Source organism: Canis lupus, chromosome 1 (genome assembly GCF_048164855.1).
Source record: "Canis lupus baileyi chromosome 1, mCanLup2.hap1, whole genome shotgun sequence".
Taxonomy (NCBI): Eukaryota; Metazoa; Chordata; class Mammalia; order Carnivora; family Canidae; genus Canis; species Canis lupus.
In genome coordinates this window covers 46029931-46052075 of record NC_132838.1, presented here as the reverse complement: position 1 = coordinate 46052075, position 22145 = coordinate 46029931, and the positions used below count along the sequence as shown (strand labels likewise).

Genomic DNA, 22145 nt, shown 5'->3' with positions numbered 1-22145 from the left:
CTGCTATAACAGAAATACTATAGACTGGGTGGCTTAAACAACAAATGTGTATTTGTCCACAGTTCTTGAAGCTAGAAGTCTGAGATAAGGGAGCCAGCATGGTTGGGTTCTAATGAGGCCTCTCTTTCTGGCTTGCAGATGGCCACCTTCTGGCTGTGTCCTCACATGACAGAGATAGAGAGATCCTGGTCTCTTCCTCTTCTCAGAAGGACACTAATCCCATCATCCGAGGACCCATTCTCATGACCTCATTTAAATCTAACCACCTTTCAAAGGCCTCACTTCCAAATACCATCACATTGGGTCATTGGGTTTCAACATATAAATCTGGAGATGATAACAAACATTCAGCTCATAACTGTGGGGAACAGAAGGTGCTGTCCAGAAGAAAGCAGTCACAGTGCAACTCCACTGGCCTTCTTCTCAGTAGAGGTCAAGGTCAACCTTGGCACCCTATAAAATGGCACACACAGAGCCTGGTGTGCACTTTGCTAATGAAGGGATTCCTCTGTCAGGACTACATCCTTATGATCAATGCTGAGGTTCCCAGATCTTAGAAATAAAGTTGAGCTTCACCTCTTCTCAATGATCACCACCTGTATGATTCACAAGTGCCCTGTGGGAACACAGATCCCCAAGTAAGGCAAATGATTCCCTTTGCTGTCTCTAATATAAACATGTAGTATTCATTCTGTAAGCTCCTCCAAACGACAGCAAAGAGAGAAGCAATCAAAACAAACAGCTCTGAGCACTTAATGCTTGTGTCACACATTGTGCCAGATGCTTCCATGAACCATTTCTTTCATCCTCACCATAATCTCATAAGTTGTTGTTTTGGAGGGTTGTTTTGTTTGTTTATACACATGGTAATCTGTTAAAGAGATTAAACAAGTTAAATCAAGTTTAAAAACGTGCCCCCAGTTACCCAGCCTTAAAATTGGAAGCTGGAAGCCTAGGACAGATTAGAGGTCTCAGGGCCTCACAGTGTTTAATTACTGTGCCACAGTGTGTCATAAAACTGTGTCCTCACATAAAATTTCTGTCTTTGGAGAGGTCCTGGGCCATAAATAAATAGACATATAAATGAATAAATTTTGCCCCCATTCCATCTTCAGGAAATTTATTTGGGGTCTAAAGAAATATAGATTATATTTGTGGTTATGTCCTCCGCCTGTGTTTGGGGATGCCTATCCAGGCCATGAGACAGGGAGTATCTGTGGAGAGTAGTAGCTATTCTTATTTCATTTTCTGAAATCATTTCTCAAAAAGTAGCACAAGTCCATTCCCTTCTGGTCCCAGATCAACCTAACCTGGTCCAAGTACAAGTCTGCAGAATTCTTAGAGAGAAGCCCAGCTGCAGGGAGCATAGGGATGAAGTGGTGCTCACAGAGATCACAGCACTGCATGTTGCCCAGACCCACATCCTCAGAGGTGGGGGTGGCTGAGGATGGTACGGTGGTCCCTGCTGGGAACAATGTGACACTAAGGCCTGAGACAGGCCATATGCACAGAGAACTCCCTAAAACCATTGTACACTCCTGGAGTGGTCTCCAGAAGCATCTGGGAATCCGTTTTGTCTACAGAAATGTGTGAGATGAGTTCTGTAAAAGCAAGAACTTTGTTGCTATGAAAGTTCAGAACTTTCATCTCTTTACTGAGGATGACTCTTTGTTTAACAAAACTTTTCTTTTAAAAGTAACCTTAAGAAAAAAAAAAGTAACCTTAAGTATTGGGGGCCTCTGCTATCAGCCGCAGAACCCTGGAAGCCAAGCTTGAGACAGGTAACTGATTTCAGGGCTTTTTGTTTTGGGAGGCTGAGGAAGGGTAAGTGTTGGAAGATCACAGAGGGGTAGCCTGTTGTTTGGGATATTTGTTCTACCGGTGACCAGGTCCTTGCTACTGGACGAAATGCAGAAGTAGAACTGCCCTGTCCCTTCACAGTGAGTGTCCCTCACCGTTAGAAGGATGAAAGAGAGTCAAAGTAAATAGCCTTTTTCTCTGTTCAAAGTCTCTTTTCTTCTTTTTCTGCCTGAAGCACTTCTGAGCCTATTCAGTTTTTCTTCATTGCCTCTTGCACCAAAGCTGCCCAGTGTCACCTATAAGTCAATTACAGAGGGAAAAACACACAAAGCCATTACAAGGAAGTAAAAAGTATAAAAGGCTTGGCAAGCCCTAAGAACGCTGACACACTGCTAAGCCACAAGAAAGCAAGGACAGGCATGATTTCTATTTGAAAGGATAAGGGTCAGTGTGAGCAGGAAGCTAAGATGTGGGCATTTTTCAAGTAAGGATGATTGAGACGGGATTTGAAATTGACAAGTTTTTTAAAAAAGTAGATGGGGTATTTTTCCTACATGAATGTATTTTAAGCACGTTCCTTAAGAAATGGAAATAAAAGAAAATAAATCAATGGTGTTTGTTCTAATCCAAATGCCACCATCAATGTTCCTAGGTGAAACAACCTATTGAGAGCAGAAGGAAGGGGAGGTGCACTGGTAAGAATGGTATTAAATTCAGTCAATAGATTTTCTGTTTCCATGGGGAGCAAGGCAGGTCAAAAGGAGGGCTATGGTGTTCAAAGACTAATTTAGATCAGGTACCATGCAAAGTGAAAAGAAAGAAGTTAGCAGTACTCGTCACTAACATGGGATATAAAATCAGCCTCCTGGCCTCCATTCTTCCAGGGTTCCTTTCCCCTGATTTTTCCACAGATCCTGTTACTCCCCTGCTCACTGCCCTGCAGTGCCTTCCCATCTTACTCAGAGTCAAAGTCAAGATGGCCCAAGCCGCACATCTGTACTTCCCAGCCTTCCCCTCAGACCTTATTTCTTAGTGCCCTCCCTCCTTCACAGCTCCAGCCATGCGGACCTCCTGGCTTTTCCCCAGAGCTCCCACTCCTTGCTCCCTTCATCTGTAGGGCTCCCACCTCAACCATGATCCCTCTGCCTCCTTTCGTCTTTGCTCAAACGTGCCCTTCCCTTGACACTTTGACTTAGTTTGCAGCCCTTTCCAGCTACATTTCTCCATAGTACTTATCACTCTCAGAAGTACCCTATGCTTTACTTCTTACCATCTTTCTTCTCCCTCTGCATGCAAACACTAGGAGAATGGCAAATTTTTGCTTCTTCTGTTTGCTCTTAAAGTTCCGAGAGGAGAGTAGTCTTGACATAGAATAAGCATGGAATACACATTTGTTGAGCCAACAAGGGAGCAGATGAACACAATCACTATACTTGTGGGGGTCTATGAGGTGTTCCATACAAGGAACCATTGGTTCACATTTACAACTGTGAAGAGATAGGTGCTCCTTTGGGGGATTAAGACACTTAAAGATCATTATTCGAGCTGAGATTAGTATCAAAAGTGCCTCCTGAGCCATAGCTGTCCAACAAATATCGGGCTCTAATTCTTTTTTTTTTTTTCCAGTTTTTAATTTAAAGTCTAGTTAGTTAACATATGGTGTAATATTGGATTCAGGAGTAGAATTTAGTGATTCATCACTTACATATAACACCCAGTGCTCATCACAACAACTTCCCTCCTTAATCTCCACCACCCATTCCAGCCCATCCTCAGCCACCTCTTCTCCATCAAAACTCAGTTTGTCCTCTATAATTAAGAGTCTCTTATGATTTGCTTCTCTCTCCTTTTTACTCCTTCCCCTATGTTTTTCTGTTTTTTTTTTTTAAGAGAAAAGGTCTTACCCTCACTAGCTTTCACTCTTATTTACTATCAATATTATAAATTCCTGCACAAACCTGGAGAAAATAGGCAAGATATTTAGCCTTGAAATATATTCTGTGAATTTTCTTCCTCATGAACTTGGTCTGTTAATTAATCTCATGTATAACTTTCATCATGATTGCAAGCTTGAAGCCTGGCTGGTGGAGAGGGGAGGCAGGAGTACAGCATCTATTGGAGGAGATATTTCCTGATGGAGGTAAAGGCCAACTCTCTGGTAGATCTTGCTAAGCTATAGAGAAGTCTCTTTGGGGAAGGATTGAAGGAAACAGTAGTGGGGAGCAAGGAACAGGAATGTGAGAAAAATCAGGAGAATTAATAGATCTATCTCCTGTGGTTTCTTCTAGATACAATTACCTAAAACTCAAAGCACAAAAACTAAGCCTTTATTTCAGCAAATCTAGACTACTTCTTGTCACATGCCATTTGCTAAACACAGAGAGTTAAAAAAGAATGTTCCTAGACATAATTTCATTATAGTAGTTGACACACAACCATAACCAACACCTACCAGCTTTCTTGGAGACTGATATGTTTGACTGAGGGAAAACTTCTGGCCTGTGTGTGACTTGATTCTGCAATTTCCATAATCTCCACCCTTCGGAAGTCGGAAATCATGATGGTGAAGTAGATCAGTGCACAAGCCCTTAGGGTCTCTGGAGAAGAGAGTTCAAATCCCGAGCTTAGGTCATGAGTAAAAATTAAGGGGGTTGGTCTAATGGTTTATCCCCCTTTGGGAGCAATGAAAGGCACAGCTAGTTATGATTATTAACCTCATTCAAAAGAAGCACAGCCAGGAATGTGGTGAATTGATCCTCATCCAGTGAAACTGGCAACAGCCCACAGACTCCTGACTCTGAATTCACTCTGGACTTTTTCAAACACAATGTGAATTTTTTCAAAAGAAATCACAGTGTGACTGTTCCCTGGCAGAGAGAAGTATGTCATTTTGCAGAAGTGCCCATTTGAGCTCAAATAATTTAATGGAGATAAAGTAGTCTGTGATTATCAGCACATTATGAAAAGAGGGACAGATCCATTCTCTTGTCTTCTCTCTTGACAGGTGTATTTCTACTGGATTTGCCGCGATCCAAAGGCTTTTGAGTGGTTTGCTGATCTCTTACTCTCACTGGAAACACTTATGAGTGAGCGAGGGAAAGCTCATTTTCTGAGCTATCATATATTTCTCACCAGCTGGGATGAAAATCAGGTATTGATAAGACTCAGAATAATCAGTATTACATAAGTCATCTAATAATAGAGCAAAGAAAAGAGGGACAGTGTCAATAATGAGCTATATAGTTATCTGGTGGCATGAAAGAATTATTTGTATGTTCTGAAAACGGAAAGAAGAATAAAATCAGATTAGAAAGAACTATTCAAATCATAGTGATTTTTAAAAATCCACAGTTAACTTGTTGAGGAATAGGAAAGAAGACTGGAAAAGAGGTTGGCTAATGGAAGACAATCCCAAGCATGAAAATCCAGGAAAAAATTATGTCACTAAAAATTGCATTTGTCATTTTAGTGACATCAAGCAAATATTACTAATTAGCTGTATAGTCTTGTTCAGCTGCTGATTGGTTTCTAATTCAATGCTTTGAGCTATTCTGAGTTGACAGAAAAAAAAAAATTCCAGAGTGTTTACATTCAACATTTTGTATTGTGAAGTATGTGAACATGTACAGAAAATAATCATTATGAATACATGATTTATCTAGAGATTTCTTTATCTTAAGGCATTTTTAGAAGTTGTGTGCACCTATTTTCATTCACCTAAGATCAAGAGGCTCTTTTGTTGTGGCACATGTTTTGCAGTGTATTGTTTTAATGAAATATTAAGGTTGAATTTACCAAAAATAACAGATATCAAAATATTGCACTAGGGTAGTATTTTCAGTGTTGACAATATTGAATGATAATTACTAAGTTTTAAATCTTTTTTAACTCCTCGCATATGGAAGCTAGTGATGAAGTGATCACTAGGTTTATGAAATGCGTGTTCTAATCAGCACTTCTATGGTTGTTCCTGTTGATATTTACTCAGGGAAAGTATGTTTGAGCCAAAAATTGCATTAATCACTAAATTTACAAATAATGTGTTCCTGAGAGTAGGTACTCCTGCTGTCTCCTTCTCTGCCTCCCTCTCATAGACACACACACACACACACACACACACACACACAATGCTCTATGGGACACCACTGAAATTTGACTCTGTACCTTGGAGCAAGACTTAGCTTAAAAATCAGCAGCTAAATGAATTTCTAAGGTCTTATTTGCAGTCAGCCTTAAATATTTATTCCTATGGGATAATCTGAAATACAGTTTCCTTGGGATTGAAGCTTAAAACATCTTAATGAATTAAATAGTGTTAATTATGTTTTCCAAACAAACATTTCTCTTATTCAAATGGGATTTTTGACTAATGATCCACTTGATAAAGTACAGACACAGCCATTGTTTGTACTTTCCACTTCTGCACTTGCTCTTCAGCTTCTGAAGTGAATTTATTACATGCGTCCATCTAAGAATTCCCAGTTATTTGGGAGTTTTGAGACTGAGGCCCTGTTGGATTTTGTGACCACAACTCTGTTCCATCCCACCTCTGCTCCTTCTAAAAGTATGCTTTAAGATATACTTTTTTTTTTTACTGAATACAGTAAATTAAAATAAACGTGTTCTTAAATCTTTATCGTGACATGTTGAAACTCTTTAGATGCTCAAATTGCAGGAAAAAATAATTGGTGTGTTCTGTCAGTGAGGAATCAAAAGGCTGCTTTAGAAATAGCCAATTGTTAAACTGAATTCAACAACCTCAAAGTGGCAGACTGACAAGAACAGAAGGGACAGATGGAAAAGGTATTATGAAGGGCAAATCAACAGGGTTTGGAGATTAATTGAACACTGGGCTGAGAAATATGGAACAAACATAATTCCAAATGTATTGAACATCACTGATTGGTACCTCAACAATACCACTAACATGAGTAGAAAGGGGCCCTTTTTTCTATTAAATAATACTCAGACTTCTTAGCAAGTACTTCAAGGCTCTTCCTGACCTGATGGTAACTGGCTCATTCTATTGCATTCCCATCATGCTCCTCTGGCACTAGAACCACCAAACAATGCCTTATATTTGTGCACCTCCATATCTTCCCCCTATGTCCCCTCTCCCGGAGGGAGTCACTTAATGTCCTCTGTCCTCCCCACTGCCTACTGCATGGAATGATTCTCTGAAACCCTGTCCCCTGTATGGCTATCCCCAGCTCTCTTAGTCAAAAGTATTTGGGGTTTCAGCAGCGTAACTTGTGTACCTCTCCAGGGTGTTTTGTTTCTGTCTCTCATAAAGAAGCATCAGGGTCTGACTTATGTCATTGAGGTTGTGCACATGGGCTTCCCCTCCCTTCAAAGACCAGTTCCTCACAAAACAGAGACCTTCTCTTTCTTTTTGTGTTGCTCACTCGAAGTATTTACGTATTTACAGAAAAAAAAATACGTTAAAATATGCTTGGGGAGTCTAAGACCCAGGACTCTACTCGGGCCAGAAAATGAGAGCATCAGGGAGAAAGCTGGGAGTCATCTCTGTAGACAATGCTAATTGGGACCTTGAAAATGAAAGTTCTTTGGGGAGTAGTGGTCCAAAGGGGACTAGAGACTGGGAAGGCAGCTGCATTGTGAGACAGGAGAACATCACAGAAATACAAATCTAATGTTTTGTCCTTGAATGAAAAGAAGAGTCAGAAAGAAGTCAAAGAAATAGGATTTTGCAATGCATATAAAATCAAGAAGTACTGATCAACCTTGTGGTTGGCAGAGAAGCCAAGGAGAATGGACCTGACTTGGTCATTAGATTTGGCATTTTGTCAAAAGTAAATTGGCTGCCTCCACCTTCTTCCCACAGCTGAAATCAGCTGACTGTATGGCACCAGTCAATCCTACTCTGAAGCAATAGGGCTGTGGGGCTGCAATACTGATGGGATGCTCCAATCTGGAGGCTGACACAACTCTGACCTTGAGTCCCAGTTCTGGTACCAAGGCTTCTGCTCTTTTTCAAGGCTCAATCCTCAACTCTTGTTCCTGAGCAAGATCTTGTCTCATATTTCATGCTTCATTCTCTGTCTTGACAAACCTGTGCAGGGAGAGGATCCTGCCATCCTTCAGCTATGGCTCTCTCTCCTGGAGGGTTCTATTTCCAAACTCCATTCTGATAGGATCCCTACCTCTCCCTACCCCCACCGCACCCCAGGTCAGACGTGCCTGACAACAAATTCCTGCAGCCCGGGTTTCTGCAATTCCACCGTTGTCGACCATCACTGTCAGGCCTGTTGGGGCCTCTCCACTGTTTTCTGCTCACCCCTCCTGCCCCTGGCTGCTTTCCTAGACTGATAAGAAGGCCAGCCCGGGAGGCCGGTGTACAGCAGGAACCTGAGGTGAAGGTAGGACCCCGAGGGTTGTTAGCCAAACTGGTCAGGAGCAGGATGAGTCAGAGGCCATGAGCAATTGGAGCACCAATGGGTGAAGCATGTGAACTCAAGAGCTGTGTCGGGGCCTCTGGGGGAAGCATAGAAGACACAAATCCCAGGAAGTAAGAAGGAAAGTGGCTTTTGGGATTCCACAACTCAAAAAATCATCAGTAGGCAGTGCTATGCCCCAGGCTCTTATTTATCAGCCACTACTTACCTGATGCCTGGGTGCATTTGTATAATTTGAAGGCACATGGCTAGGAACAGAGCTCTAATCATGTCCCTTCCTGTGCTTGGCCACCAGGGTCTGACTGCCAGACTCCACATCCTCCTAGCACTTGAACCTGGAAAGTACACTTCAAACCGTTTCATCCTAGTAGGCTGATCTGATTGTAAGATCTGGCTGCTTCCTGAACATTTCCTATCATTTTAATCTGGCAGGGCCCTTTTCAAATCCCTAAGGTTTAATATTAAGTGAATGGAGACAGAGGTAGAGATTAATTTCTGAGAAATTTGGCAGAAAAAAAGAAGTAGCTTACTGCTTGCTTTCCCTTGACCATATTTACTGTACTACTTGCATCCTTGTCAAGAAAAAATCCTCCCAGGCTCATGTTACTGCACATCAACCATGTATACATCAAACCCTTTGTTTCAACCATCCCCAAGGTGGAACACAAGGGAAAATGAGATGTGATGTCTATCCCAAAAGGCAAAATCAGTGATTTTTTTTATATTAATGATAAGCATCTCTAGCCACACAAGGAAATTTTTTGCATGTTCAATCAACAAATGAACATAATTACTTGATCTTTTATTTAGAAACAGGTTCCTATTTTTTCTTTTTCTAAATGTCACCTGATATCACGACTTTTATTTTAGGCTGTTCACATTGCTTTACATTGGGATGAAAATACTGATGTGGTCACGGGGTTAAAGCAGAAAACATTCTATGGAAGACCCAACTGGAGCAATGAGTTCCGGCAGCTGGCCTATGCTCACCCCAGGTAAGGCGCTAACTTTTCTCTGCCCATGAAGCTCCTTGGAGGTTGCCGCTGAAGTGGAAAAGTCTAAGGGGCAAGCTGCTAATGCATAGTAGTGGACACCTTGTTTAGAGAGAAAACATCAAACCTGAGAAATGGTGGTCATGGGATATTCTAGAAACCACGGGCCTTGGCTTGACTGGCTTACAGCGTCTGACAATTAGCAATTGCACGGAAATTTTTCACACTTAAATTCAATCAAAGATGGTCTTTCTTTCTTTTCTTTCTTTCTTTCTTTCTTTCTTTCTTTCTTTCTTCTTTCTTCCTTTCTTTTTTCTTCCTTTCTTTCTGTCTTTCTTTTTATTTTTTTAAGATGATATTTCTTAAACTACCTAGGTCTTGAAGAAATGTTCAGTAAACACAGTTGATCTCAACTTCCCCAACTGGAGAATTCACTTTTGTCCAACTGAAAACTGTATCTAGCATATTTAGCAAAGCAGACAAAAAAAAAAAAAAATGTTATCAGACCAAGCAGGGATTTAACATGGGGGGTTAAAGATCTAGGATCTGAAGCTTGAGGGCTTGGGTGTAAATCCTGGCCCCTTCCTAACCACCTGCTTACTTTGATCTGGTTATTTATCCTGCCACTGACCTAGTCTCCTTCTCTAAGCTTTGATTAAATATTAGTGCTTAGTTCCCAGGCTTCTGTGAGGATTAACTGTGAAAATACGTGTAAAGTGCTTAAAACAGTGCTTTGAATTCAGTAAATATTAGCTATTATCATTATTATTATATCCCTTATTACCCTATTATCATCATTATATAATAAATTTCAACATGGAGGAGGAAGAGTATTTGCTCTTAGATAGTAGCTTGTTTGAGCTTTTGGGCCCCATTTTAAAATGTAAATGATCCCATGCGGCCACAGTGTTGTTTCCATAATTCAAAAAATATATAGCTTGGTAAAGTGCAAAACACTAATGCAAATGTTTATCATTGTTTTTCTAAGTCCCCTAACTCAGTCTCTGTTTTGAATCCCTATCATCTATGGCTCTTGAAAGTCAGTATGTCCTAATATTGTCTTTGTTTAAAGAATGGTTTCCATATTTGATGAAAGGCCAAGGAAGTGAGGAAGTATGCCACGTAGATAACTGGGAAAGAGCAGAAGGACAGCATGCGCCAAGATCCTGAGGCAGCAGACACTGTTCCTGGCATGATCCAGGAGGCCAGTGAGGTTGGAACAGAGTTAAGTTAGAGGAAGAGTGGCAGAAGGCATATGGGAGAGGCAACGGCGGCGGGGTTGGGGGGGTGGGGAACGATTGCAGACCATTACAAGGCTTTGGATTTCATTCTGAGAGAAAGCCACTGAAACGCAAAGGTTTGTGCAGAAGAGTGACATGATCTGTCTTATGTTTAATGATATCACCTCTGGCCGTTGTGAGAGAATAAATTATAAGTGCCCCAGGGCAGACATGGAGAGGCCAGGGAAGAGGTAAACAGTGGTAGTGGTTTGGATTAGGAGCAGTGTAGGTGCTGAGAGGTGATTGGATACGGGTATTTGGGGAAGGTAGAGCTGACATGGCTTGTTGATGGATTAGATGCGAGAGCGTCGTGACCCAAGCTAGAATGCAGTTACACTTACTAATTTCAGGATGACTAAGAGGAACAGGTTTGCAGGCACAGGATTATCAAGAGGTCGGTTCTTTGTCATGTTTAGTTTGAGATGCCTGTTACCCATCCAACTGGAGATGCCAAGTAGGCAGGTGAATATGAGTCAGGGGTCAGAGGAGTTCAGGCTGGAGAGACACACACGTGAGAGATATTAGATGTGAACTGTGCTAGAACCAGGAAACTAGATGAGATAGACAAAGAAGCAAATTCAGATGGACAGGAGTTCAAAGAACCACCATATCCGGAGGAGAGGACCACATATCCTCTGTGTGCAGGTCACAGAGTTTAATGTAAATTACTCGTAGCTCTCAGATTAATCGTGTCATTTACATCTTCTCTACCCTGACCTTTCTTCTGTCCACTTTATCGGTATTGAACCATTAAGAGTGAATTAAAGTCTCCGAGGCTCTTTCTGACTAATTCCCTGTTCCCAGCTTTCCCTGAAGTTCCGGTGATGCTGCTTTATGGTCTCTCATCAGGGTCCTTGCCTTCTGAAGCCTTCTGTAATTCCCCAGCATGTTCTCTGCTCCATGGAATACTCTTCTGGTGAATATTAGTTCTCTTTTGGTCACTTTGGCTGCTCTTTATGATCTTTTTATTACACTCTCTTTGCACCAGAACAATTCCATTTTCTTTTTCATTAAGTATCACTAAATTTTTGAGATCTCTCTGGTCCAGCTGTTGGAAGGAGGTAGATGAGGGATGTGTGGAAGGAGTGACCCAGTCCAAGGTTCATAGCCTGCCCAATTGCAGCTCTGTGAGACCCCCAGCCAACCCCAATAGCCTGCGCAGGATACACCAGACCCAAAGCAAGAGCATTCCCTGCAGAGACCCTGGGTTCCTGACCACACTGTGCCTGCATCAGCCCAGGAGAGAGTCCATGGGAAGCAGTGGAGACCTTCTCTTGACTTTGAATTGTCCTGAGTGTAAAAGATATCCAACAAGGGAGGCCAAGAAAATCTTCACTTTTAACTGCAGGGTTAAGGGAAGGAATAAAGGAGGGAGTAGACCAGCTGTATAGTTGCTCCCACCCTCCAGCTCGGCCTCAGATGACCAATAAGACTGGACAAGCCCACAGCAAGCAGGGACTGTCCAGGCACCATTCCTGAAACTCCCCCATTTCCACTTTGTTTCTTGCCTTGACTCTTGCTGACACTTGGCCCAGAACCCAGTTCCAGTGTCCTGTCTTCTCTCTAAATGTCGTGCTTTGAGTCCATCCCAGCTTCCAGAGCTTCAGAATCTGGTTTCCTTGTGCTGCCTGTTCAACGTCCAGGCCCAACTCCTAGACCCCTCACCTTCTCTGAGCCTGGAAGTCACTACCCTTCATCTCCCACCCATCAGGTACTTGTCCAGGGGCAGAGACTGGATCATTTTATCTGTGAGTTCCTTTACAAGATTATAGGTACAAAACTAACAAAATGTTACAAGTTCCTATGCAACCACTACCAGGGTTGTTTTTTTGTTTTGTTTTGTTTTGTTTTGTTTTGTGGGTATTTTCTCCCTTTGGGAAAAAAAAATCTGCTCATCTGATAAATGTTATATAGAGTTAGTTTTCAATTATAGAGTGAATGTTCCCACTTGCAGGCTTTCAACAGAGACCCATACATCTTTGCTTTAAGTTCGTATAAACAGGACCACTCTGTGATATGACTACCCTTTATTGATGTGTCACATGGTATTTGTTTGTTTTTGTTACACGTGAAGTTTGCGGCCCAGTGGGGAAGGCCCTTCAAACCAAACCACTTAATTATCATCCTAACCTTAGAAAGGTGTGAGCCAAAGACAGCACCAAGAGACCGAGTACAGAATTGAGTTTACACTGACTCTGCCCAAACAATTATGTCGGGTAGTGCTGGGAAGCCTGTCTGTCCAAGCGTGCAGGGAATGAGGAATAGGAAACAGTCTGAAGGCAGGGAAACCACAAAGTTGTCATTTGTCTTGTTGCCTTTGTGAAGAGTGTGTATGTTCCTTTTCAGAAGCTGTAATCAAAGTTTAGTATGTAAATGTACTGGAAACCCAGTTGAGCTTTTCAGCACATTAGCTACATAAACTCTTCCTGATGGATGACTTCATCTCCCCCAGAGCAAAAGAGGCCCCCTAAAGTTATCACTGAATCAAGCCTCTGCAGCATACTTCCTAGACCCAAATTTTGAAAATAGTCTATTTGTAATGGCCTTAGACACTAGAACACAACTTGTTATATAGCTCCAACTATCAATGTAATTAATATAAGACACATGTAGGCAAAGATCAATGATCATTTCTTCCCTGGAATGCCAGATCCTCAGTAAGACAAGTCACCAGTGAAGAGCTTAGCACCGCCTTCCAAAAGACTTTTAAAATGACCTTCTTAAAATAATTTTGTTTTCTGCTGTGTAAAAGAAGATTTATGTTTAATGAAGCTTTTAATGAAGAAATCTCAGAAAGAGAATGCCAATAGAATCTAATTTTTAAACAAGAAAATCTAATTTTGAGAAGTATTTCAATATCCTGGCCTTTGTCCAGATATAAATGAAACACACAATCCAATTATTGTTCTGCACAAAGGACAAAGTAACATTAATTTTCCTCAAGATGGTTATAAAAAAAAAGATGGTTATTAAAGAGATAAACAGTATGTTTTTCCTTGATTATGTCAAGAATATGTTTGTTCCCAAGCCTACTTGGCTACTCTTACAAGACAGGTCTTTCCTGTCATTAGCTCATATCTTTTGGCAAAGATGGGTCAGAAAGAATTGGTGGATTTGTTAGTGGTCTTAGAAAAGGTTCTTTGTTCTTGAGGGCCTTTGAAGTAGGCTCTCAACCATTTCTATTCATCAGCACGAAGCCAAGGATTCTTAGGGCTTACTCTTTTAAAAACATTTACCTGTTCACTCAAAGCTGGAGTTTGTTCTTGTTCTAAGAAGGAGTTAAATCAAAAGAATAAAGGGAAGAAGGGCAAAAATGTATTTTTTTTTACAGAACATGAAAAACAGCACCAAAAATAAAGCTTGAAGGGAAGCAGATCAAAGAGAATAGTGCAAGCTCCAAAGGAACCAGAAAATTGCAAAAAATAACAGTAATAGAGAAACAAATTGATGGGCATCAAAATGAATACAAATAAGGAAAGGGGAGGAAAAAATTAAAAAGAGATCAAAGACTGAAAGTAGAAAATGGGAAAGTGTACTCTATTGTTTTTATTTGAATTAATTTTTGTAATTTTATCAGCGGTATAACTAAATGCAAGTATAGTTTTAAAAGAGATCAACAACTAGTAAGTGGACATATAGAAAGTAAGCCTTCAATTGGCATGCCCAAACTCACAGGCATGTGACATTTGCTTACATTGCTTGAATTGGGCAAGCACAGAAAAGTACTTCAAACACAAAACAATGAAAAGCATTCTCTCAACTAAAATATGGTAAGTTAATTAAATAAAAAGGCATTGATAGTCAAGTCTTCCTAATCCATATTTTCACAAAAATAGCTGTATTGCCTTTTTTTGTAAATGTTCTCGATATGTTCCCAAGCTTTAACAAAATATTCAGAAAATCAGGAAATCATTTCCAAGAAGGTACAAGAATGAAAATAAATAGATCTTTGTCACAGCTTGCTACTTTTTTGATACACACGCATTGTGCATGTAGTCAACCATCTGGATCTATGGATCGGGTTGTTTTTTAATTAATTGAATAAAGTTGTTTTCCATAGGACTTCGATCTTTGATCTTATATTTCACAGAGTATTTATAGTTTGCCACATTTGACTTATCTGCTAATGATTTCACCATGCCATATAGATGTAAAACTTTATGTAATTAATTACCATAAAAACTTTGAAGATTTGGCCATTTCTTCATAACTTCAGTAGAAGTGTTTCTCTTATCCTGAAGAAATAAATAAAGACTAGAAGAGTACTACCATTTGTTAGAACTAACTGTTCAATCCAACCCAATGATAAAGAAAGGTGCCGACTTACCATATGATTGGGAACTTCTAATCCATATTGCATGAATGTATTTTAGACCACCCATTGTTTTCAGAAATGTAAAAATACCTTTAAACTAAATTGAGTAAATGTGTCCATCTGGAACCACATTTGCTTGTGTGCACACTCTCCAATTCTCATTTGTACATGCATATGTGCAAAATGTTTTTAAATGATATTTTTGAGAAATTAACATTCTGATTATAGCATACAGGGCTCTCTATCTAATAGGATATTCTTAACATTCATTATGTGACTAAAATGTTCAGAATACCCAAAGAAATAGACCTAAGTGGAAATCCCACATGTGATAAATTATAGCTTTATGAGAAAAATAAAGCCACCATTAACTTATGACTGGGATATTGTTAGCATATTTTAATAGTACTTTTCCACCAGAAAACATCCAGCTCTCCAGTTATAGTCAGGTGAAGATTCAGTGAAAATTACTGGCTTTATTTGTGGTAGCGAAGTTTAGGGATGTGTGTGAGCACAAGTGGATTTGTCATTACTCGGCAAAGTGTCTTTGATGGTATTACCTAGAAAATCATTGGGTATGGCAACTATATTATCATATTTCTGGATGAAGGTGTGTGTGTGTATATATATATATTTGTTTTATCTAAGAGGGGACAGAGAGACGGTGGGCAGAAAAATGGCTCTACCATTTCCTGGCATCCAACGCTACATGTCACCTACTTTTATTTCTCTCTTATTTAGCTTTCTATTTGACCATGGCCATCCTCAAAGGCAGCAACTTTGTGCCCACAGAGCTGAGCATAGTGGCCAGCATCAGCAGATGAAGGGACAATGAGAAGGATGTGAAAAGCTTTGACTAGATTCCTAATTTTTCCCAAAGGAAATGGAGTTGGTGGGAATAGCAAGTTAATTCTCAATGGTGACCAAGCACCGTTAGGGATGTTTGTATCTCCTAATGAACCACCGATTAATTGGGTTACAGAAAAAAGTCACAGAGCAGGCTGCTACAAATCAACTGCAAAATGGGTTTTTTAAAAAAAGCTGGCCAACATAATTATCATCTGTGGTTGTGAAAAGAAGGTGCTGTACAAAATATAATTATACGATGACTCATTGGGAGGAATTTCTAATGAAAAACATTCACTAGGAAAGATTAACCAGAAGTCGTGTCCATTGTCTGATACCAAGTTTGTAGCCCTCCTTGTCTTCTTTCTAAGCCTCCATAAATCCACGGGAAGCTTCTGTTTATCGATTTTATTTGCAGAATGCACTCAGGGTATAAAGTAATTTGATTTTTTTTAAATGGGGTTTAGGGTCTGCCCCTACAGGGTTATAACTTACCAAGCATAAAAGCCAACACATAAAAACAAACATACAATTTAAAGAGAGAAGGGCTCAAGGCAGCAGAACCTGGGAATCCAGCAAGATGGTGGATTACTCCCAGGCACACCCACTCTCCCATATATCTGCTGAGCAGAAATCTCCTGGTGGGTGACATTTTGGATGCCTTTCATGCATGGCATCGCTGAACTGTTTTGAAAAATGCATCAACCCCACCGAAAAGAGCACAATAGTTATTTAGCAAATAAGAGGGGGAACAGGAGGATTCTCTTTATTGTTTATCAGAGCTAAAAATAATGCTGTTAATGTTAAAACCATCTTTGCAGCTCATGTAGAATTTGTCCTTTTCTCATCAAAGTCAGCAGCCCAGACTGATCGATGCTGCTAATGTTGTCCTGGATCCGGCTCCTCATTCATGTGCAAGCTCTGCAGCTTGCAGGCTGTAAACTGAAGAATAGTGCCTTGTGTTTTTACACTTCTTTTACAGGGAATCTTTTTTTTTTTTTAATTCTAAGCAATCGTGGGTAATTAAACTTTATAGAAGAATTTTTTTTCTCTACCAATCCCATTAGGGTTCTGTTGCACTTGTCCATTGCCTCATAAAAGAAAAAAAAAAATGCTGCCGCATCTGTGCCTTACCCACTTCGTGCAGATTCTCAGCTCTGTGATTCACACAGTATGCATCCGTGACAAGAAATCTCCACGCTTGAAACCACGAATACCGAGGAGGGTAAACCAGGCAAGCGATAGACTGCCGTGTGCAGGGACAGTAATAAAGGGAGTGCTCGTGAAGGACTGGCCTTTCTGCCTTAGTGGAAGGTAGATAATGAATGGCCTTTGTGAGACTTTTTGGTGACTGCATCACCATGACAGTTACATGAATCCAGCAAAGTGTGTACTTCGTTGTGCAGTGTAATAGCCACAACTTCAAAAGAGGCAGGGTTGCTGTGAACTGCTGGGGACACCAGTGGTACACCTGGCCACTAGCAATCAGAAGCCTTTGAAATGGAGTCTTAAAGGCAGAGCATCAAAGGGTATCCTCAGGATCTGCAAACAGTCACTACAACTGCAAACGAAAGGGCAACTTTAGCCTGTTGGGAATGAGCCAGTGGGCAATCTCTTTGGTGACACCTACACGAATGGAAAAATATCACCACCCATAACGGCGTCTTTGAACATAGATGCAGGGCTACCTCTGGGTATCAGACACAAAGCCAAGCTGTGACTCCTCACTGGGAAGGGTTTCGCCTGACCCATCTATCATTCAAAATGTCTCACTCTGGAATTCAAACAACCCAGTACAAGAGTGCTGATCCAGGAGAACTATAATCATCATTGGGTTAACAGCCCACTCTGCATCTTCTATTCAGCCCCATGTAGCAGATGGACATCCTGTGGGTCAGAGTATAAGCTGTTACTAGCTCACCAAAGACCAAGCACAGGACAGAAGGCTGCACCTGCAATGTCATGTCTAATCCTCTCAGAGGCTCTAGAAGCTAGGTATTATAATGCATCTCATTTCATAGATAAAGAAACAGGGGCTCTGAGAAGACAATATATGTGCCCAAAGCTCCTCAGCAACAGAGTGGTAGAACCAATAGCATTCTTAACTAGTGCCTTCTATTTCCATAAACACCTTAAAGTTGCTCATTAAGTCATAAACTCATATTTTTCAGAGGAAAATACTTTCTAAAAAGGCACTTTCTCAAATTTAACCAAGGAATAATATCTTCAAAAAATAGTAGTTACATATTTTAAACATATCGTCATTTACAAATGGGTCCACTTGATAAGTTCCTTTGAAGCTAGAGTCTGAAATAGAATTGAACCATCAATTTCTACCGTGGTTATTATGATCCTCGAACACATAATTATAAATGTGGATTGGATACATGGCAGAGAACCATGCTAACATATAAGCTAAGAAGAATGAGGCTATAGAGGAACTTCCCAACAAGAGCCAGCTATCAAGGAGCAGAGATGCTAGGTGGGCTGGTCCTAGAATCCTAGGAATTTCTTCAAGACAATGTTTCTCAAAGTGTGTCTCATAGGACCATGTGCTTCAATATCATCTGGGGGCCTTGCTAAAAATGCATTCCTTGGATTGGATTCAAGTCTGAGAATCTACGTTTATGAAAATCTGCCTAGGTGATTTTATGCACAGCAAAGTATGAGAGGTTTTCCTCTAGAGTAACTAGTAACTAATTCAGCTTGTGCCGAAGATTGGAAAAATGTTATAAGGAATAGGACACTGCAAGACCAGGGAAAACATGGTCCATGAGTCCCTGTAGAGACTAGCTGCGGCTGACTTCCAGAGACAACCTGAATCCTTGCACCAGTGTGTTATTTATGTATCAGCAGAGCTGGCAGTCATGGTCCCAGGGGATCTGAGCAGCCCTGGGATAGTCACTAGTTGCAAAAATACCTCTTCCACACCATTTTCTGAAATGCCATGACTAGAGATGACAGCTTTTGGGTGACTCCACTTTCAGCAATGTCTTTTTCCTTTTCCAGTTGTTCTTTTTTGGCCTTCGTTGAAAACCAAAGGCATTCCAATCGGAAAAACAAAGTTACTATCACTTTAGTATAAATTTTCTTATGTATAACAAGGCAGGGCTGAACAAGATGTTAACAATAACACTTTTAAAATCTTTTTGAATGCATTATCTCATTTTGTTCTCAATAAAACATATACATGTAGTCATTAATCTCTTTGTTTTGTGCATGCAGAGACTGAGATCTTGTCCAAGATCATCCAGATAATAATCGATGGAACCATTTATTCATTCATTCAAACAATTGTGCATTTTTTACTGTGTGCCAAGCACTATTCCAGGCTCTGAGACGACAGTGATGAGTAAAGCAGAACAGGAACCTCATATTCTAGTCACCAATCCAGGAGGACATAATTGGGGCAACCTGACCAGAAATCCAAGTGAAATCACCTCTGTCACTGAAACTCCCTCCCCAGTCATCATGGCTTTGCTACCCTCAATCTTCTGGGCTCCCCCTGCCTGTGTGTTTCAGGGTCTAACAAGACTCTGGGGCCTGGGTGGGAGCACTGCACTGAGAGTAGGATAGAGAACTTAAGAAAAAGGAAGTGAGTGGAGAAAAATAAATTAAGTCACAAGCCTGAGCACTTCGCTAATTTTATAACTCTGTCTTGGTTTTTGGCTAGCCTTGCTCCTACATCATAACAGCTTTCCTTGTCTTACCCTACTGCAGCAGCAGCATTGGCGTGTTTTTCTGTGGACCCAAAGCTCTCTCCAAGACACTTCAAAGGATGTGCCACTTATATTCCTCAGCCGACCCCCGGGGCGTCCATTTTTATTACAACAAAGAAAGCTTCTAGACTTTGGAGGATGAATTCCATGTATTCCGTAAGTGGCTACAATCATGAAGGTCAGCGGTCAGGAAACATTTCCTGTAAAGGGCCATATAATAACGATGTTAGGTTCTATGGACCAGACAATCTCAGTCACAACTACTCTACTCGAGCGTTTTAATGTACCTGAGTAGCCACAAACAATACATCAAGGTATGGGCATGGCTGTGTTCCCATAAACCTATATTTATGGACATTGAAATCATATTTCATATAATTATCTTTTGTCATGGAACATTCTTTTGATTTGTTTCTAATGATTTAAAAATGTAAAAGTGATCCTTACTTAGCTCATGGGCTATCCAAAAATCAGATGGTGGCCCAGATTTGGCCTGCAGGAGGTAGCCTGCTGACCCCTGAGAGATGTCATCTTTCTCAAACTCATTTTCCCTGCTCAACCATGCATCCAACATGGAGACTGAGATGGCTGCCTGGCTCAGAGTCTCCCTTAGAAGTCATTTCAAATTTCATCACCCCGATGGCAGAGACATCTGCCTTCTATCCAAACCTGATCTTTTCTGCTTAAACTTAAGCTCCTTTGTGCTTTCTTTTCATCCTCTATAGACCTGAGAAATCACCAATGGGGGCTTTCTTTCACAAAAATCCTTTATATCTTGAAAGTGATAAAATCATCTCTTACCTATCTCTCTTCTAGTCCAAACAATACTAGATTCTTAACCTTTCAGCCCGGGATATATATTCTAGCCCTTCAATCATTCTTGTTGCTCTTCTTCAAATCCATTTCCATTTCTTCACATCCGTTTAAATGTGTGGACTAAAATGAGACATAACGTTCTAATAGATGCATGACTAGTATTGGTGAGAAAAGTGATTTTTGAGATCTCGTGTGCCATGTTTTCCAATATAGCTAAATTCTATATTTGCCTGTCTTTCTTTCCTTCCACCCACATTTCTTTCTTACTCTTTTTAATGCATACTTCTTATTGCTATCACATTTTGATTTCTTTTTCTTTTTTAAGTAAGCTGTATGCCCACCATGAGACGAACTCGCAACCCTGAGATCAAGAGTCACACACTCTACCAACTGAGCTAGCCAGGGGCCCCTACTATCATATCCTGATCTATGATTGTCTTGACACTTAGACCCCAGCTCAACTTCTGCCCTACAAATACACTAGGAATTTTTATTAATTTTGTACTCCCATTGAGCCAATCTTTTTGTTTTACTATGTAGCTACTTTATCCCCAAATAGTCCCAAAGTATTCCCCACATCTTACAGTTTTCTCTCATAGTATGGGTTAAGCTTCTAGAATTTTTCTTTCCAATATTTCAAGATTGTTTTAAAGTTCAGCCTCAGGTAATAATATAGTATTTAGTTTTATAATAACCGCAGATTAAATAAGTGATATCTCAAATCTTTTGTTTAGGTTTTCAACTAAATTATTGAATTCAAAGAATTCTACCACAAATTCTTGTAACTGCCTGTTAATATGAGTTCCCAATCAGGAACAAGTTAATGATAACTAGCCATTAAGAATCATCCACAATATCATACTCCCTTAGCTTATAATTAGCATGTCATATACAATAGAACAAAAACATTTTTTGAAGTTAAAATAGATTGTTTTATGAATGCTTCTTATCTTTGTGGACGGTCATTTGCCATAAAAGAGGATTAAATATGTCTGACATGATTTGTTTTACAAAGTCAGGCAGCCACTTGAGCTCTTTCAGAGATTTCTAAATTATAAATTGATCATTTATTTTACTTTATCCTCAGATATTGACTTTGATTCTATGATTTCTAGGGTCTATTTCAAAATACACTCTAGGAAAAAAAAGGTGGGTATATTCCCTGATGTCTCAAAAATTATTTCTACTACCTCTGAATTGGAATTTTTTATCTTCAAGTATTGCTTGATAGATATCATTCAAACTCTACTAATTTTAATACATGCAGTCTTTCTGTGTATTTATTTCCTCACTTAAGTGTGATTCAACTTTCACAATAAGAAATTTCTGCAATGTATATATCTAATCTTTAGTAGGAAAATTAGATATATTAAAAGGTTTTCTTGGTTATATTCAATTATTAGTTATCTTTCCCTCTATTTAAAAATAAAATGCACTCTGTACTCATTGGATTTTGTCTAATAAAGGATACTTGTTCTTAAAATTAGATTTCTTAAAAAATATTTTAATCTTTCTACATTTCTCTTAATTTTGTGTAAACCTAAAACTATTCTTTAAAAAAAAATGAAGTATTTTAAAAAACTGATTTTGTTGCATTTTTAAAAATTTATTTCTTTGAGAAAGAAAGTAAGCACTAGCAGGGAGGAGAGGCATAAGAGACCCCCTACTGAGCAGGGAAGCTCTACAAGGGGCTGGATACCAAGACTCTGGGATCACAACCTGATCCAAAGGCAGACCCTTAACTGACTAAGCCACCCAGGTGCCTCTTGCTGCGTTAAAAAAAAAAAAAAAAAAAAAAAAAAACCTCTGCTCTTTGCATCCCCTATTTATTTTTGACCTTTATTCTTTTTCTCTAGATATTGTGTAGAATCTGACACATCTTGATAGAAAAAAATACCAAAAAATCAGATTTCTTTAATACACCAATAACCAACAGAAAATTTGGATTTTGTCTAAAAAGG

General features: G+C 39.9%; 1 protein-coding gene across 1 annotated transcript in view; it reads left to right on the top strand.

The window, feature by feature from the left end:
- Positions 1-21522, top strand: part of NOX3 (NADPH oxidase 3) — a 59613-nt gene extending 38091 nt beyond the window's left edge. Inside the window, exons 11-13 of the mRNA XM_072828722.1 lie at positions 4805-4951; positions 9087-9211; positions 19370-21522. Of these exons, the coding sequence (XP_072684823.1) occupies positions 4805-4951; positions 9087-9211; positions 19370-19496 (399 nt within the window). The 3' untranslated portion in view covers positions 19497-21522. The remainder of the gene's footprint in view (positions 1-4804; positions 4952-9086; positions 9212-19369) is intronic.
- Positions 21523-22145: the final 623 nt, after the last annotated feature.